The 19,711-nt window shown below is 35.9% G+C and overlaps 1 protein-coding gene across 5 annotated transcripts in view; it reads left to right on the top strand.

Annotated features, from left to right (window-relative positions):
• TTC7B (tetratricopeptide repeat domain 7B) overlaps nt 1-19,711 on the top strand; it is a 120,029-nt gene that overhangs the window by 33,723 nt on the left and 66,595 nt on the right. For all 5 annotated transcript variants that reach the window (XM_021531932.3, XM_085582274.1, XM_085582276.1 and 2 more), the window contains 4 exons: nt 6,187-6,265; nt 8,292-8,464; nt 11,722-11,785; nt 16,328-16,465. In XM_021531932.3, the coding sequence (XP_021387607.1) occupies nt 6,187-6,265; nt 8,292-8,464; nt 11,722-11,785; nt 16,328-16,465 (454 nt within the window). The remainder of the gene's footprint in view (nt 1-6,186; nt 6,266-8,291; nt 8,465-11,721; nt 11,786-16,327; nt 16,466-19,711) is intronic.

Raw genomic sequence — 19,711 nt, 5'->3', positions numbered from 1 at the left:
AGATGAGGAACATTTGAGCTTGGAAATGTAACAAAGAAGTTGAGGAATTTGTTCTAAAACTTAGAGTAGGATTTTTGAGTTTTTAAAAAAATGTTCTGAAGTGTAACTTCCCATGCTTTCAGGCTGATTACATAACTTGTATAGTAGTTGCTTTGTAATTTCATATTGAATGAGTTCAAAGTCTTGATGTTTTTCCAAGAAAAGCTGTGAGCACAGGAACTTTGACATTAGTATTTAACATATTTGATATCTCAAACAGAAATAACATAACAACATTGCTCTCTTTCTGGTAAGAGAGGAACAGTGGATGGGAGGCATTCTGTAGGTGCTTCTGTTCCACATGTATATCTGTACAGTGCTCACAGATAGGGACTTTACTGGGAAGAAATCCATGGGAGGAAGATTTATGTAAATGCTTGACATAAATGCACATGAAGATCCAATAAGATCAGCTCTCTACTGTATTAGAATATAGTGCAGGATACCCATCGCTCTGCATCTCTTGAAATCCTGTTTCACATCCTACATAACTCTCAAAACAAGTTGGTGTTTAAGTAAAGAATAGAAAGTAAGATGAAAACATTGAAACCTTACAAAGCATCACATTTCTTATATGTAAAACATCACTGCTGTGTGTTGGAAAGGAAACAAAATCACTGCTGTTGCAGTTTTCAACAGAGCTTTGTTTTCTGTATGCCTGCTTTTGTGTTTGTGTGGTTAGGAAGCTAAGGCAGGAATAGATTCAAGATAGGAACAAAAATAATTTCTCTGTGATTCCTAGCAAAAATAAATTTGCAAAGGATATTTTATTGTCTGTCATATCAAATGCTTTCCTCATCCTTGTTTCCAATACTGTTCTCTCACCTGTTAGTTTTCATTGAAAAAACTTTGTTTGAACATGAGAGAAAATTGTTATTCCCTCAGATATTAAAGATAAAATAATCCATTATGAATGCTTTCTCTTTCAAACCTTACTGTATGTTTATTGCTCAGAATTGCATCCTAACTTCGAAAGTTGAAAACAAGATTCCATTGTGAAGTTACAGGTGGGAAACCTGGCAGTGTTACATGGAAGACTAAGATGGATATAACATGAAGGCATGAAGGAATTATTTTTATTCAAAATCTTATCAACATTTGTAACAACTAGTTATACAAAGAACAGTAAAAGAGTAATGTTAGTATCTGCGTTATGTTCAAGACTTATACTCTTAATAATTTGTAGTTGGAATTTTGACTCCAGCTCACTTTTTCCAAGAAGATACTTAGCATTTTTAGCTCATGTACCACATATCTTGCTGACAGTGGCTGATGATTTAATTTGCAAGTATCAGATTGAAGGTTTTGGTTTTATGTTGAATTGTGATGGCTGGCAAACAAAATGGTCTTGGATCCTCAAATAGGGGAGTTAATATTTTGTACACTCCCCTGCTCCCCTCAAAATACTCATTTTACTGCTCTTAATGCTTTTGTTTTTCCAGTCTACAGAGAAGTTACTATTGTAATTTTCTCCAGATCCTTCCTCCTACCCTCCTAGTGTGCATTTTCCTTGTTTGTCTTTTGCTGGTTCAGGTGCTTGTTTGGTTCTTCTGTGGAATTTTGTTGTCAAAGAAATCATAGCTTTCTGTCATTCTGGTGAGAATTGATTCACTGGAAGGTTGATAATGGCTGGTATGGCTGTCAGAAAAGAGATAGGACCATACAATTGCGAGGAGGAAGATACCAAGAAGGAAGAATGGTGGGAAAAGGGAGCAAGCACTACGAGATGAGATTGGGGAGGATGAGATCTTCCTCTTCAGGTCGTGAACCATTAGGTGGATTAACCACCAGGAGAACTGCAGTCTAGGCAGCAAGTATTTTCATTTTGAATGCATGAATGCCAGAATTGCTGCTTGATTGGGCTCTTTCAAATACTTAGGCTTGTGTAGCTCTAATGGCACACTGAAAATGTTTTATTTATAAGCTCAAATATCCTTAAAGAACTTTCAAGCATCAAGCTAACATGATCTTCTGTAGCAAATTTGAGATATCTAGGATTTTTATTTCTGTATGAGGTAACAGTGGATAAAATGAGACGTATGCCATGATAATTTTTTTCATTACCTTTTTTTTTAGAAAGGAGTAGTTTAGCTTCTGTCAGCAAAATAGGGATTTTCTACATTTTATGCAGAAAATAATGTCCAGTGTTAATTAATGTTTTGTGAAAATTATATTATATTGTGGGTGTACTGAAAGTTTAAGCATTAAAGGAAGAGTGGGAAAATAGAACTGTCTGAAGTTGCAACTATATTACCTCTCATAGATAGGTATCCAAATGCTTACCAGGATGTTTTTCTAATTGTGGATTAAGTTATACTTCTCCACCTTCTTAAACCTGATGGAAAACAGACACAGACATTAGTCACAATTATCCAAAGCACCATCCATTGGGCAGAGTATGTAGTCTTGTCCATTTGGTCAGCCTTTAATAAAGTTATGGAACCAAACCATAGAATTGCAATTCTTTTCAAATGTTGTAAAATTCATTTTTGTAGAGCCATAGAAAGCAGTATGGTAAATGACATACCTCGGTATTAGGATGTTCTGTTACAGCTTAAGAATTAATCTCATGCTTATATACACGTTTTCTGATCCTGCCTTGAAAGCTTATCCTTGGTGCCCCTTAATTTTCTTCCTGCACTTTGCTTGTATCATATCTAATGTTATTAATTTCTGTCTCTATTTAGGAGTGGGCATCTTTGTATAGGTGCAGTTAAGATATTTGCATTATTCTAAACAGAAATACTGTCTGAATTTGTTTAAGAAGCCTAAAAGCTGATCTTGTATCAGAATAATTAACTAGGTTCTAACATGAATAGTTGGAGTTTAGGGTGCAAATATATAGACACAAGGATCCAAACAGGCCCTAAAGGAATGTCTGTACAGACTTTCAGATCTTGGTTTTCAGCCTAACTGGCAGATTGCTACTTAAAGAGTCAAAGTAGGGGTGTTTTTCTTGAAGATTTAAAGCAGCAAACATTCTAATTGTCTTTAAACATGAGGAAGATACAATTCAAAGGAGTTGATTTGAGCATGTTCTGGCAGGAGGCAGTCATATAACCACACATGGTTGTAATTATCAGTGTCCATCTGTGGGCTGTCTTTGTCTTGTCTGAAATCGCTGAAAACGTGTCAGTTCCAAGTGAATGTTAATGTACTTTAAAATTCCTTGTCCCTGGAAGGAGGGTATCTCAAAGTCATTTACAGACACTGTGGGACATTGCTGTCTAAGTTAATGTGCCCTTTTGCTCTGGCAGTCCATCAGCACAGGGAGGACTGCTGACATGAAAGCACATCGTAGTGAAAAGCAGGTAAAAGCTGTGTATCCCAGGCTAGGAAGGAAAACCGTGTACCAGAGCAGCCACCACTCTTCTCAATGTTACAAACTGTTAACAAATACAGGAAATGTACTTTGCTAAAAGCAGTGTGGTGTGGAGATCTACCATATTATTAATGGTATCTTTTGCTTCATTTCTTGTCTCTAAAAGCATTTAACTCAATTTTAGGGTGATTTAAATTGTAGTTTTGAGGTGTTTTTTTAAAGTAAATTTCACGTAGAAGATGCTTGACAAATCTGTTTTGTGTCTGTGTTGATGTGTGCAGTGGATCACTGTTAAATGCTTTATGAAGCAAAAGCTAATTCTCTATTTTAACTGCTTTTTTCTTATACAATCTTACTGCTTTTTCCATGATACAGTAGAACTTCAGTCACAAGTTTCAGTCCCTTGCAGATGCTTAAAAAAGTGTAATGGGTAACTAAAAGTAACCTGTCATGAAGTGTTTAAAGGCTTGTGAAAGTTGCATGCATTTTCATAAAGTGTTTTGTTACTGTTTTTGTAACGCATCAAAAGACAAACTTCATATGGAAAAAATGCCAATTCCTAAAATTTAGTGAAGTTATTGTGATTTGAAGTTCTACTATATAGTGTGTGTTTCATCTGCACTGGGAAAATAAAATTTCAAGCTGACAAGTTCTTGCTCATCACTCTTTTTTTGCAGGAAGCATTTCAGTTTTGTGGCAAGTCTGCTTTGTTTGGTTGGTTTATTTTTTAATCTTGTTATAAGGACGCATTTGTGATTTTGCAAGAGTCTTTGAGAGAGAGCTCCATTCATGAGAAATACCCACTTAGACCAGAAAACTTAAAACTGGGATTCCAGTGGACTGGGTTTGGCTCTTTAAAATATTTGCAATGTGGTATTACTGAATGATATGTATTTTGGCTTTACAAATGTGCTGAATGTATCCAGCTTCAAATGAGTTTGGAGGTTTTTTTGAAATCTGGCCTAATGACTTTCTGTCTTTCCTCAGTGTATGAAGTTAGTCTAATAGTCACCAGCTATTGAGGCTGCCTGTTTGAAATATATAAATTAATATAATTTTTCACACAGTTGTTTCCATGCAGATATTTGCACAAGATGAGTTTTCTTTAGTATGTAATAGCTTGTCGCTCTCTGGTCAAGCTCTGCTGTAGCATGTGGGCTTTTTACAAACAATTTTTATGTCTTGTGTGACTGATGATTATTTATTTTTAGCCAACTGGTGGCATTCTTTGGCATAACTTTCAACCATTCGTATGGGTTTGTTACTTGGAAATGCTACTTCTTTTAAGATGAGCTTTTATATAAAAGTAGTTTAGAAGGTGAACTTGTGTTAATGAAATGTGATGCCTGTGCTAGTGAAAGATGTGTGGAAACTAAAGTTTCTGAAATATCCTGAAAATCCTTTATTATGTAAAACAGAAGAGAGATGAGTGCTGTCATGTAATCTGAAGAGTAAAATAAATTAGTAGGTCTCTAGGTAAAGTGATAGGAGTTCTGCAGACCTATAGCAAGATCTCTTGCATCAAACACTAGTTTCAGATATTCTGCAGCTGAACTGAAAGAAGATATCCGTATAAAAATGCTGGCTTTTTGGAGTTTGTACAGTTGCAGTTCAAAAGTCAGTATTTTAAACGTATTTTTAAATTCAGCCAGCAGTCTAAGGAAGGCAGTTTTAACTTGTGATTTTTAGCGCATTGCATAATGCTTTTACTTATAAAAAACTTACACAATATGTAATATTTCTTGTCTCTTTTGGCTCTGTCTTTGGTAAATGCTACACAACTTGCACATAACTTTACACCATAAGAAAACATATGATGTAACAGCAGTGATTTAACACAAAATACACTTTAGATCATAATTTTGTTTTGTAATTAAACCCAAAATAGTGAAATGGTTGTCCTATCTGTTTTGTTCATGCTGCAGAATTCAGTTGTTCAGGACAGCAGAAAGCTAACCCAGTCCTTCACCAGTTCAAAGACAAATTGTATTAATAGAAAATAAAATATTCTCAACTGCTTTTATGTACAATAATACCTCCAAACAACTGATTAAGAGATGAGAAAAAAGTAAAGCTATAAGACCATTCAATATAATCTATTTTTTTTCAGACGAAAGTTCAGACCTGCTGAAATTGTTAGTATCAATGATGCCTCTGAGGGTCTTGAATCTCTGCCAAAGCTCTTTAGGCAGCAGATGTGGAAGAAGCGTAGATGGATAAACTTGGGTTGCAGAAGCCACGTGAAAAACAAATCAGAGTCAAGAACAGAACACTGATCCCCCAGTCCTTTTCTGGCCACACAGTGGGCCTTGAAGTGTTTGTGCTTTTACCCTTTTAAAAAGGAGTTCAGAATTTTATGTTTTGTATTGCTTTCAGGGTTACAAGATTTACTCATTTTTAATCTCCCTGTTTTAAGGTGTCAAGAGGCAGCTAAATATTTTTTTTCAAAGTTTATCCTTGAAGCCTAATGTAATTGAAAACTAAAATTACTGTAGCAATGAGAACAACTTTGTTTTGTCTGTTTTCTTTTTGAGGTGGTTGCTTCTTACTTTTTTCCTTGCTTTCCCTTGATCTGTCTACTGATCATGAAAATGTTTCTTTTTTTCAATAAACTGTCAGGGAATGTTGTTATAGTAATCAGTGGTGAGGTTCCCTGATGGATTTATCTATATCTGTGTCTCTATATGTCTATCTCACAGAAAGGCAATGAGGCCATGAAATGAAAAAAAAAAGTTAGCATGGATTTTAACAACTTTATTGAGTAATATTTTAAGGTGTTACTTCATCCAAGTTGGAATACTATCAAATTCTATGTTTATATACAGGAACTTGACAAGAGGAGTTGGTAGATTTAGAGAATTACTAAGAGCTGTTGAAACAAGAACTACACAAAACCTGCGAATGGTAAGTTACATTAAACCACTTTCCTATTGTAGCATCTGAATTCTGTAGGCAGAGAAAGTATAAATATAGCGGATGAGTTAGAGACAGTTGGATACGTAGCATATTGATAAGGACCTGTTATCCAACACTTTATAAGGTTACATTTCCTGGCTTAAGGATGATTAATGAATGATTAAAGTAAGGAATGTTTGGTACACAGTCTCCCCCCTATTCCTTTTTCTTGTTTGTGGTTATAATTAGAACCTGACTCTGGTCTCTGATTGACCATACTTTCAACCTTAATTATAATTGCCCTATTTACGAGTCAATGTAGTTTTATATCTTTGTAAGTTAGTGGGGGAATACATTGGTTTTGTGTGTTTATATTAAGTTGAAAGCTATCAAGTTATAAAGCCTCTTCAAGGAAAACCACAAAAGCAAAATCATGAAGTTTTGTTACTTATATCATCACAAACTTAATCTTTTATATAATAAAAAGTAGAGGCTCATATCTTTTACTGTCATGTAATTATTTTCAAAATATTCTAGATTAGTTTCCTAATAGTGGGCCTTTAAAACTTCCAAACTGGTAGTAAGGAAGGTAAGTGATTTCTTAATTCATTGAATAACTGATTCCTAGTAAATATATTAAAATTATTTCATAACAGACTTTCAGTGGAGAGGGATAATGCAAATTTTCATGGAAAAGATGAAGGACTTATTATGGTATAGGAGTTATGGAGGAAGATGCAGATCTCATGGTGCTGTCTGTGACTTAAACATTACACTTCTTTTTTTTGGAAAATGTTACTGGGAAATGCTGCCAATTCTGATGCAAATTTAGACCTTGCCTTCTTTCTACTGCCCTGGTAGAAAATCTTTGAATTTTCATAATCGTGATATGTAGTCGTGGAGGGTCTATGCATGTGTGTGAAACATTAATGAGATTAACCTGATAGTTATGGATTATAGGATGACTTAAAAGCCTTAAATTAGTATTATTTAATTTAATAATATTTATGTAAGTATTTCTACGGTTAAATATGTGGTGACAATAATACTTGGTCAAAATAAATCTTTTCATGCTGATTTTCAACCTTGTTTCATTTTTGCTGGCTTTAAGAGTAGCTAACACCAGCACCTTCAGGTATGAGTTGTCAGAAGCCCCATTCAGCCCACAGACCATAACCTTCTGTGGTGGGTTGGCCTTGTATGGTTGCCACATGCTCACTCAGTTGTCCTCAAACTCCCTTTCTTTAACAGACGGGGAGGAAATAAGCTAGAAAAGGTCTGAGATAGGTTTGAGATAAAGGCAGAGAGTTTGCTTACCAGTTACTGTCACAGGCAAAACAGGCTCTTCTTGGAGGAAATTAAATTTATTGTCACTTAAAAGAGAGTGGGATGGTGAGAAACAAAGACAAAAACTGAAACATCTTCCTTCCACCCCATTTTCTCAGGTTCAACTTCAGTCTTTGACTTCTGACTCTTCTACCTCCTCTCCCTACCCTCCCAATTCCCTCTGTGGTGCATGAGGGGTGGAGGGTTGTGGTGAGTTCCTCTCTCCTGCTCCTTACTCCTCACTTCTCCCCTGCTGCACATGGGGTCCTTCCTTTGGGCTGCAGTTCCTTCAGGGAATATCATCCTGTTTTTCACCATGGTTCTCTTGGCAGGCTGCAGTTTGGACTACTCCACTGTGGTCTCTCCCATGCAAGCAACTGTTCCAGGTCTGCAGAGGCAGTAGAGGTTATTGAGCATCTTAGGTTATTGATTATCTTAGGAGCAACAGCTGGGTTATTTATTCTTCAGAAGTATCTGGATTTAACTGATAAAATGGAAAAATTGTTTGTTATTGCTGTTATTTTTCTTTGTGTTTAGAGAATTGAACTGGATTTTGTATCTTTTAAGCAGTATCATGCCTGTTTTTTTGGATGTTATAGAATACAAAAATTATTGTATATAAGTAGTCTTCATAAGAAAAAATCTGAGCATTTTTTAAGAGTTAGTATTCAGCATTTCTAGGGAAAATATTTATCTTTTGCTTTTACAGACAATAGCAAGACAACTTGCAGAAATTTTGTTACGAGGTATGTGTGAACAGAGTTACTGGAATCCACTGGAGGATCCTCCTCACCAATCACCCCTTGATGATCCACTTCGGAAAGGTTCAAATACGAAGAATTATGCACTCAGTAGGAGACCACGGGTATACACTGGAGAAAAGTATGGCTGAGTTTATACCTCTTTTGTTTCTATAATTTCACTTGTTGCCCCAGTACACTGGATAATTTATTTTACATTTTTGAAAATGGAGAAGGAACTTGGCAGTGTGTAGATAGATTCCCCAAGGCAAACTAGAGAAGAAACATGCTTCTCCCAGTGGAACTTTGCACTGTATACATTAAACCTTTTGTTCTCAATTGTAGAAATATTTTTTTTCCTGTCCTGGTGCATGTGATAGACATCTCTTACTACATGTGGGATACAAAAGAAAACATGAACTGAGTAGCAAATCAGGTATTGCACATTTTAAATGTGCTGCTTCTAGACATGTATTCTTCTTTATTATAGAAAGGAAAGATTCAGTAATATGGAGATTCAAGTTGGTCCTGGAAGTATTATGAAAAAAATAACATATCTAGAAATTTATCTAGCAGTTTCAAAGCTAGTTTGTCTTCCAAGGCTAATCTTTTAGCTAATCATCTTAGATTAGTTTTGGCTTTTTTTTTTTTTTTATGATTCCACCTTTTTATTCAGTTTTCATCTTTAATCAAATCAGGTGATACTTTTTGGTTCATTTTTGTCTGGTAGATCTCATAGTGAATTCTAGAGTAGCTATGGTATGTTTCTTCCTTCTTGAAAATGTAACTTTTTTTTTTCCAAACTAATCACCATTAGGGTTACTATTAAATATAGATAGCCATTTCCTTTAATTTGAAATTTTTCTTAGAAGTTAGTATCTTTCTTGATTATAGAAGTCTCCCTATTTACATAGTGGAGAGATGTTTTGTTATAGTGTTCACAGTATCCTTATATTGTAACATAAATGCCTGCAATATGACATCATTTGAGTTGTTTAGTTGTATTTATTACAAAGTTCCATTAATGAATCTTTTACACAGCAGCAAGCCCACATAATTATGGTGCCTTTACTGTTATTAAATAGAATGGCCTTTATCTTCAAAGACTTCTAGAAATTCTCCTTCCTGTATCCAGAATAGTTACAGCAGGTTTCTCAGGCTCAGTCTTTCAAACTTAAGTTCTCCATTCTCAACTCATCCTTCATAGCAACATATTTCCTGCAAAAGTGGGGCTTTGTTCAGTTTAGTTCTGTTGTCCTTGGCACATGCAGGTAAGGAGTTACACAGTTTCAACAGAGCATATAATTAAGTCCTTTCATTAGGTCAGACTGGTTTATACCATACCACATAAAACATGTCCAGCCAAGCATCTCATCTCCAGCAGTGACTGAAAGGAAGTATCAAAGACAATGATATCTAGGAAATTTATTCCTAGGTATTCTTCTGACCACCCACTCTGCGTTTGCAATACACTGTTTTTTCTAAGTATGTTGCCTAACATTAAATAGCTGCATTGTGTTCTTACAAGGATTATAATGGGTGTAATTTGGCTAGTAGCATGTATGGTTTTTTAGATCTATGTGTTATTGTCTCTTAGAGTTTACATGAACCAGTTCTTCAACTGATCATAACTTCCATGGCTTGTCTTTGGTTGATAGCTGTTTCATGCTTTCAGTTGCCTCTTTTGCCCTGTTACACTGAAATTACTTTAATTGTGTGCCTGCATCTATCAGGACAAACAAAAAATTCGTTCAGTCAACTTAACTGAGCTTTTTTGCTTAGAGAGGTCAAAGAAATGTCTCAGTAATTTCTGCACAGGAAAGATCTTGTTTGAGACAAACATCAACATATCTACAAAAATATGTTTGAAATTGCTAGAGAAAATAATGTTTACTTTTGGTTTGATAAGTGGTGTTTTAGTAGTTCTCTTTGGGGCAGCATCCCTTCTTTCTCTGAGAGAATAATTTCTCCAGAAATTCTTTCCAGTCATTATTCTGCTTTCTGGGTGCCATTATAGGTTGGTCAGGTTAAGTCCTCTTCCAGGTTGTTAAATTCTGCAAAGAGGAGTGGATTGTTAAATAAGGAGTACTCTGAGCTTCCTCATCACTCCTCGTTCCTTATCGTGGGTGGTTCTTATTCATGGCTAACTGGTTTGAAATTTCTTTTGTTATGTAATAACAAATCATATGCTAAATTCTAAGATGTAGAATACTCTTAAAAACGTGGTAAGCAGTTACATTGATTAAAAAATAAAAATACAACAACAGAACAGCTGCCCTGGGGTCTTAGCTGTTTTGTTGTATATTACCACAATACATTCACAATGTTGCTTTCAAACTGCCTGGAATTAAGATATCTTTTAGTTTCTATTTTCTTTCACGCATTGAATTACTGATTATATTTCTAGTACTTTAAAAAAAACTGGAAAGATGTTTTAATATCAGACAACTTTTGTTTCCTGTCTATAATGTATTTTAGTTTAAATATCCTTGGCACCATAGGAATTTATTATTGACAGCAACAAATTATTTTCTCAATTTAAATGGGGAATTGTGGAGATAATGAACTGAATTAACAGGAAATAGTACTTGTGCTAATTCAGAAATAGTTTAGAAGAAGAAATCTGAACAGATAAAACATAGTCACTGATTTGGGGGATTTTTTAATTTGTTTGAGAATGGATAAATGAATTCCTGACAGTACCCAATGTAGATTACTGTTGTCTGTCCACCAACATAGAAGAGTTTTCAAAAAGCATCCAGTGTTCAGAGAAAGCACTCAAGTCTAGAAACTAGTCCTATGCAAACCTTCAGCATTAAGTTGAAGGGAACTGTACTTCATTACAAGTAAATAATTCTACTGTTTGGAACTAAGAGTGATTATGGCAAACAGGAGGAGATTGTCATGGGTCAATTTAAAAATATTCATAGACATTGAATGCATCAGGAAAAAATTCTCAAGCATATCTCAGGAAAGTATTTCTTCACATATTGCCTAAAATACAAAAGTTCTCCTGTTCTTGTGTGAGTTTCCTCTTGCCAGCACTTGAATCCATGATGTAGATTGATTTCAGGCAGATTGTGTATAAGAGGCTCGATAAACTATGGGTTTAGTGTTTACAGTTGTCAAATTAATGTTCAATTTTAGGATATTTGAATGAGTTCAACTTTGACAGCTGTGGTAGTTTTGTTCTTTTATTGTATTCAGCCAAGTTTTCTGAAATGCAAATATAAAGCATTGTGAAGAAATGAATTTTAACCAGTTATTTTTCTATGCAAGTTACTTTTCTTTTCTTTTTTGGACATTTTCCAGTTTTTACAGTGCTTTTAATATATATGTGTGAACTACTCATAAAAATAACGTGTTTTGCTTAAATAATTAAATTCTCATTTTGAACAGCATCTTCTGTCCTCAAGAAAATACAGAAGAAGCCTTACTGCTGCTGCTTATTAGTGAATCTATGGTAGGTAAAATAGAGTGAATGTATGTGCATTTGCTGTATGTGTGTGCTTTCCTTGTTTTGTTTTGTTTGTTTTTTGGGTGGTTTTTTTTTATTTTGCTTTGTTTTGTTTTTTATAAAATAGGCTTTATTTTTCCCCTAAGCCTTTGCTTTGTCTTTTAATTTCTGTTCAGAAAGCAGGCAGTTATTTCTGAAACTCAAATTTTTGTTCCTCTGAGCCAGCTGGATGAGGTCTGCAAGTGTTCTGGGGTTTTTCTCCTTTGGGCTGGCTGTACCTAACCTTCCAGCCATAGGCAGGTGAACAAGCCGGGTCCTTCATTTGCCATCACTTACCAGTGTGAACCACTGTTACACCAGTTGATTGCTATTCAGACAGACATAAAATCGAAGTTCTGTTTATTGTAAAAAGCAAATCAAAAACTACTAGAAGAGCAGAATAAAAAAGTGTCAAAAAGTGCCTTCCATCATGCATTAAACTTCAGTCACTCAAATTTGTAAATGATTTTTAATGATACTGACATTCAGTCTTGGCTACTGAATTATTTTTTTTAAATGTCCCCATTTCCTCAATAAATTATTCCTTTCAGTGGTCTACTTGTGCCCTTTATCAACCTTCCATATTTTCTGCTCGTCATCAGTCAACTGCCACATACCATGTCATTCTCATACCATGTCAGTTTTATGTTCAGGTAAAATGAATATTGGAGCTTTTGCTGTTTTTTTAGCTAGAGGGGTGAAACCTCTGCAGTCTCAGGCATCATGCAGTCTGTCTCTCTGCACATCAGTAACTTGTTTTGGCATAATTTCTGTTTTGCTACAGTTAAATAGGATCAGAACATTTTAGTGAACATGTCCTAGTTTAACAGTTTTAAAATGGCAGATATTTACATTGTAGTGCCAACTGCTTTCCTCATTCCTAGAGACCTGCCTTGCAGTATTCATGACAGAATCTAGAAATTCTGTGTAGATTCTGATTCTCATAATACAGAAAAATTGGCTGAGCAAACATTTCCACTTACCATATGTTGGTTTTGCTGCAGAATATGCTTACCACTGAGAGGTGCTGCCTGTGTCTCTGTAATGTGCCTGAGCAGCAGTGGAGGTGTAGAGAATACTGATGTGAGCTGTGGTCTTCATGTGAAGTGAAAGCAGTCCTAGTTTTGGAAGATCTGACTACTAATTGCTGTGTTTGCGTGTGTAGTTCCTTACATATCATCATTAAGAAGGCAAAAACCAAATTAAAAGTACTGCCTTGTTAAGTGTAATTTCAGGTTACTTACAGCTTTTCCTTTGTGAATTAGATCTGCCTAATTATATCAAATGCTGTCACTATAGAGCATATAACTTTAGCAAGCTTTCAAAATTTTTTACAGTAATTATTGCAGATTATTTTGGGCAAAAGAGTTTGTTTCGGGGGAGTATGATCTTTGACATGATTGACTTTGGCTAAGTCATTTGTTCAAATTAATTTTGGAGTGAGGAAAGGGATAGAGATATAGCACAAAAATATTCATCATTACAAACTTACCTTTCTGAGAATTGAGACCTTTTATTTCAGCTTCAGTGCATGCTAACTTTCTAGCTGTAGTAGTTGTGAAGTAGGATGTGATTTATGATTCTGAAACCAGTATTTGGGAAAGAAATAACACTTAGAGAAGACTGAGTAGCAGTTGGTGTTTTGATATGCTATTGTATTAAAGTACTATGGTCCCTTGTTTTCATTGTCTGTAAGAAAACACTCCAATAAAGGGCAGGTTGGACAATCTGGTCTGGTGGAAAGTGTCCCCACCCATGACAGGATGATCTTTAAAAGGTCCTTTCCAACCCAAACCATCCTGTGGTTTTGTGATCTGACATCTTCATGTTAACAGTGCATGTATGTTTTGCTGCATGTCAGCTGAGTTGTGGTCACAGAATCACAGAATGATTATGTTTGGAGGGGACTTCTGGAGGTCATTTTGTCTAGCCCCCCTGCTCACACATGGCCATCTGGAGCAGGCTGCATCTCTCTCCAGACATCTTCTGAGTATCTCCAAGGAGAGGGATTCCACAGCCTCCCTGAGCAACCTGTACCACTGCTCATTGACCCTCACAGCAAAAAAAAAAAAAAAAAAAAAAAAAGTTCATGATCTTCAGAGGGGACCTTCAGTGTTTCAGTTCATACCTATTGCCTCTAGTCCTGTCACTGGACACCACTGGAAAGAGCCTGGTTCCCTTTTCCTTGTATCCTCCCTGCAGATATTTCTAACATTGATAAGGCTCCCCTCCTGAGCATTGTCTTTTCCAGACTGAAGAGTCACAGCTCTCTCAGCCTTTCCTCATAAAAGAGTTACTCGGGTGTCAAATACCTGGTGGGTATTTGTTGGACTCTCTCCAGTCTCTTGTACCAGAGAGTCCAGAACTGGACCCAGTACTGCAGATGTGGCCTCACCAGTGCTGAGGCCAGAGAGGGGAAGGATCACTGTCCTCAACCTGCTGGCAACACTCCTGCTGATGCTGCCTGGGCTATCAATAGCCTTTTTTTCAGCTGGGGCACCTTGCTAGCTTCTGCTTCTGCTCACCTTGGGTGTCACTGGACCCTCAAGTGCATTCCTGTTAAGCTGCCTTTGAGCTGGGGAGTGCCCAGCATGTGTGGTGCCTGGGTTTGTTCCATCCCAGGTGCAGGACATTGCTGTCAGCTCATCCCTCCAGCCTGTTGAGGACCCTCTGGATGGCAGCACAGCCCTTTGGCATATCAGTTCAGCAAACATGCTTGGGATTAGGCCCAGTATCAATGTCTGGGACACACTGCTAGTTCCTGGCCTCCAACTAGGCTTGGTGTCACTATTCCACTATTCACCACGTCCTGGGCTCTGCTTTGTGGGAGATTCTTAACCAGTGGGAAAATGGCTGAGCATATCCTTCCTTGCTCTGTGGCTGCGCCGCTCAAGTGTGCTACAGGCGTAAATGTGACTCATTACAGTTTGACTGTCACTTTAGTGTGTCTGAGACCACGGCAGTTCTGAAATACTGAGCACTTCAGTTCCTATGTACTTTCTGTTTTATAATTATCAAGAAAATGATTGTTCAAATACACAAGGTATCTGTAATAATTGTGAACTTCTTGTGCTTTGGCATTGTCAACCACTGTTTCACAAGAAGTGCTAGTTCACAGCTTGTTCAAAACTTGCAAGGAGCTGAGTCAAACAGTGATTAAAGGTGGAGTTAAAAAGAAGTTCTTGAAGCTGACTGAATATTTATGCAGTGTAAAAAGTAAAAGCCAAAGACATCTTGATCAAAAGAAAGCAAAATATCTCATTGGGGTGTGTGTGTGTGTGCATGTGTGTGGTTGTTTCAAACTAAAATGTAGATTATTCAGTTGATAATTCCTGAGATATCTGTGCATTTTGCACTCCACATATCTCTTTGAAAAAATTTCAGTATTTAATTATTCTGTTTTTAAAGATGTATAGAGGTTGTTCAGTGCTTAAAATGTTACCTTGTTAAAGTGGAGAAAAATTTATTATCCCTTATTGTGTGACATTTTTTGCATCTGAAAGAGGGGGAAATAAGCTACCTATTAAAATTTGGTGGTTTTAAGTAAACATGCTAAGTGGGCCGTTCCCTGTGAAATTAAAAATAATGAGGGTGATAAGAAGAGAGAATAATCTGACTTCTGATTGCAGACTGACATATATACTAACATTTGTACAAATGTGTAATGGGAATATTAAATGCCAAGTAAACTAGAAATAGATATGATAGCAAGATAATGTCTTTTCAGAGGCTTGATCATAAAGTAGGAGAAGTACTGGGTAGTTCAGGGAGGTACTAACTATGGTGAGACGTGAACTTTGTTCTTTGCTCTTGAACATGGTTTCTGTGAACATGGTCAATTAATTTAATCCATTTCCAGCTCAGCTTTCTTCCTTCCCAGAAGGAGCACTTTACTTAAGGAATTAGGTTTGCAACATGCCTTTTGCAAAATAGGTTTGAAAATACAAAGTTTTACTGCAAACAGCCTGATTCCAAAACTGTACCTGGAACCAGGATCAGTTTTCATTTCTCAGTAACTCAGTAACTCCTGAAGGTGTATGTGGGTTATCCTGGGCATATTACCATTCACAAGTGAGATGATAGTGTCATAATGTTGTGAAGAGGAAATAAGTCAATTGCCTTATTTTACGAAAGCTGGAATAGAGGACTTGAACATACTTTTAATATGTTTTACTAGCACACAAAAGATAAAGAGAAATTTTTGTAGATGTATATCCATTATATTGAAAATATACCTTCTTTTTCTTCTGAGAGCTCTTTAATAATTTTAAATACATTACTTGGATTATGGAATTAGAATGGAGTAATTAAAAATAGGTCCATGTAGAAACATCAATCTTGTGACTAATACATAAAATTGATAATTCTTTCTATCTAAAAATTAGTTTCAGATCTCTTCCTTACAACAACTACTGACTGTGAGGTTGAATAGAAAGGTAGTAACTGGAGTGAAAATGCAGCTTGAATTATAGTGCTTGACTTGGTTTCTTTCTCTGTGGTGTGTTTCAGGCTAACCGGGATGCTGTACTGAGCAGAATACCAGAGCACAAGAATGATCGCATCATCAGTTTGCAAAGTGCATCTGTAGTCTACGATTTACTTACAATAGCCTTGGGAAGAAGAGGCCAGTATGAAATGCTTTCAGAGGTTTGTGATAATAGTGAATATTCATCTGCATAATTTTTGCTGTTTTCTATTAATCATGTTAATTGTGGTAGTAAGAAAAGGCTGAAACAAACATAGGATACTGTTACTCTCACCGTTTTATAAATACACGAGATAATTTCCACCCCAAAATGTTTACTGTCTAAATTTATACAAGTGACTTGAGGTGGCCAAACAAGAAAAGTTTTGTGGAAGGTGAGGTAAATGTTTAATGCCTCAGAAATGCACGATTTTTAGGTGGGGATGCATGGATCTGCTTATAAGGGTGCACATTTAATGGAGAGAGCAAGAAGGAATGGCAAAAAATGAAAGCTGTTCTGGATATAGAAATGATAAATATAATTTCCTAAAAAAAATATTTGTAACAAATGAAATAAGTTTTCAGAAGAAAACTTTCTTTTACACTTGTTAATATTTGAGGTGATCTGTAGTTCTTACAGTTTATAATAAAAAGGAAATAAAGTTAATAAAAAAAAAATTCAGGTCTTTGGGAAATGGGTTACTTACCACAATGTCTGCTTCATTATGAAGCATGCTTGTGTTTGTTAGATTGTGGCAAATTCTTCAGGAAACTGCCAAATATTGGTAACAGTTTTATACCTGTGAAACAGCTACAGCTCTTTGGGCAGAGCAGATCTTTCTGCTGCTCAGACAGTACTCACCCAGCAACAGGGTACTGTTGCTGACCACAATTAATTCTTAGTCTCCAGAAAGAATAGGAAGGCATACCCAGGAATTGCTTTGTTGAGAAATGGTTTCTCTCTACCATAATAGAGGACTTCTGTTAAGAAAAAGATGCAAAAAAAGCACTCTAGTTTTTCTCTGGTATGTGTTGATGATCACCCATTTATCTGCATCTCCTGTGATGTTAAACCCTCAGTTTGGGTCTTCTTTTTCTTGAAAGAACTTCGTAGCTGCCAGCTGGGATACAAATCAGTTTAAATCAGTACAATGGAAGGTGTTTCACAGAACAAAGGAGTACAAAGCTCACACAGGACCAGCCCTACAACATAATCTAATCAGGAATATTTCCATTTACTTGTCACTACAGACACAATCACCTTCATGTAGTTTTAGGTGGTTGCACCAAAGGTGCAAGAGGTGGCCATCCATATATTTCAATCTAGAACTTCTGAAACAAGAGACATCAGCAAGTATTTTTTAAAAAAACAAATAAATGAGACCAAAAAACCTGAAAAGCTTTGATTTCTTTTTTTCTCTAAGTGACTGGCAACTTTTCAGTTTTGTATAGTAGATTAACACCTAGGCAGGAATAGAGCAGCCCTGGGTTCCAAATCTGATTCTTACATTTTGTCTGGTGTCATGATGGTTTTGTTGTGGATTTTTGGTCTTTTTTAGAATGTTTAAGAATCATTATATTTATGGGAACATTGCAGGTTTAGTGAGCAGAAGATGTCTGCCCTCAAATCCTGCTGCTGATAGTCTGTAACTTTCATAATTTGAAGTATTGTAATAAACACATATTCAGAAATGTTAAAACATTCTGTTCAGTTATATAATAAGCATTGAATTTTTTAGGGCTTCATTCTCTTTGGGCTGATTTTTATTGCTCTGGTGAAGTTGTAGATTAAATCAGAAGTTGGGAAATTATTCTAACTGTGAAAATGGTATTCACCCACCAGTTCCAATATCTTATTGCTGCCTTCTGGTTTAGCTATAGCTGAATACTTACAGAGGTAGTTGGTTGTTATATAAGAATATTAAATGATCAAAAATCTGTCTTCTCCTTGTTAAACTGTTCTAATGCCAAGTCACGTTCTTATCTGAAAAGGGCTCATGTTTTTATTGCGTTTGTATATAATGGGCTTTCAATTTCTTAAGGTAGTGTCAACTAGATGAAGGAACTTTATCCTGTCAGTTCTTTCCTAAACAAAAGTACTCTGGTTATAATCAAGTTCGTTTTTAAGCTTTGTAGGATGCATGATATTGAGTTTTTAAGTGTCCTACAAGACGAGATGTCTTCCAGACCAGAAATTTTCCTACATTTTAATGATTTCATCTTTCAGCTCTCTAACTTCAGGCATGTACTTTCCAGGAAACCATAGTGATAAACAACCAAATTCAGTAATGTGTTCAACATAGCCTGTTCATATAGTGATTTGTGATTGTTTACAAGGCAGTATCAGCAATGGCATTTTTTGTAGGAGAGGGATTGTGCTGAATGTGTTTTCAAGTAGTAAAGTCAGTTGCCATTATCCTGAGCATTATCTTAACTTGCAGCCTGCCTGGTGACTATTGTTTGTTAGGTATTTCTTCGTAGAGCCTGTAGGTCTTTGAAATTCCTTGTTGTGACTTTGTCAGAAGAACCCAGTTTAAGAGGTGTTCGTTCATGTTGTTGTGCAGATCACAAACACATCCCATCCATCCATTCATCCCTTACCTCCACGTACCCTAATGTCCAGTTCTGTATCTTACAAAGAAAAGACTAATCACATAACTTGTCATTTTTCTTATTGAGCAAGGCCAAGGAAATAGAACTTAAAGTTAAGCAAAAGAAATGGTAGATATATTATTAGTATGTTGAAACTCAAGGCATTTAGGATAATCTACAGTTGTGTCCTGTGCCCTTATCATTGCAAAATTATAAAATCCTGAAGTATCAATTTCTTAAACCTCATTTTCTGAAGTTCGAAATGGTAAATAATTTTTAATTGAGCAAGGCCTAGAAAAGAAATTTTATATTTTTTACAGTACAGTGAGCCTTATGTATGCATCTATGTAAAGTATCTAAAATAATAGAAGCAATCACACATAACTTACTTGTTTGTTTCTGTGCTCTTTTTGTTTCCACTTATGCAAAGTCCAATGGGAAAATAAATTCTTTTTTGTTTATCGTAGCAGGCATTTAATTAACTTACTACACATGCAATCTGATGGTGAACCTTTAACAACAATATTAGAAAGTATTTCTAAAATAACGTGCAATCGTAAAGAAAATAATTTCCTTACAATAATGTAATAAAAATTCTATTTGATAATATTCTTGGTACTGGACGTTGTGCAGTAGGATAAATTCTATCATACATTAAAATAATGCACTTCTGTTTTGTCTCCTCTTCAGCGCTGTTCTTTGCTTCAGATTCTGGTGTAGTGTGGAAACATACTGCACACCTGGTTGTGCTTTCTGTAATGTTAAAGCTGAGTTTGTATGGGAAAAATAATTCATGCTTTCACAGTTTAGCATATACACTGTAGCTGTCAGAGCAG

The sequence above is a fragment of the Lonchura striata genome, chromosome 5, assembly GCF_050655825.1.
Source record: "Lonchura striata isolate lonStrDom1 chromosome 5, ASM5065582v1, whole genome shotgun sequence".
NCBI classification, from domain to species: domain Eukaryota; kingdom Metazoa; phylum Chordata; class Aves; order Passeriformes; family Estrildidae; genus Lonchura; species Lonchura striata.
Note: the sequence above shows the minus strand (reverse complement) of the source record. Positions and strands in the feature narration are given on the sequence as shown.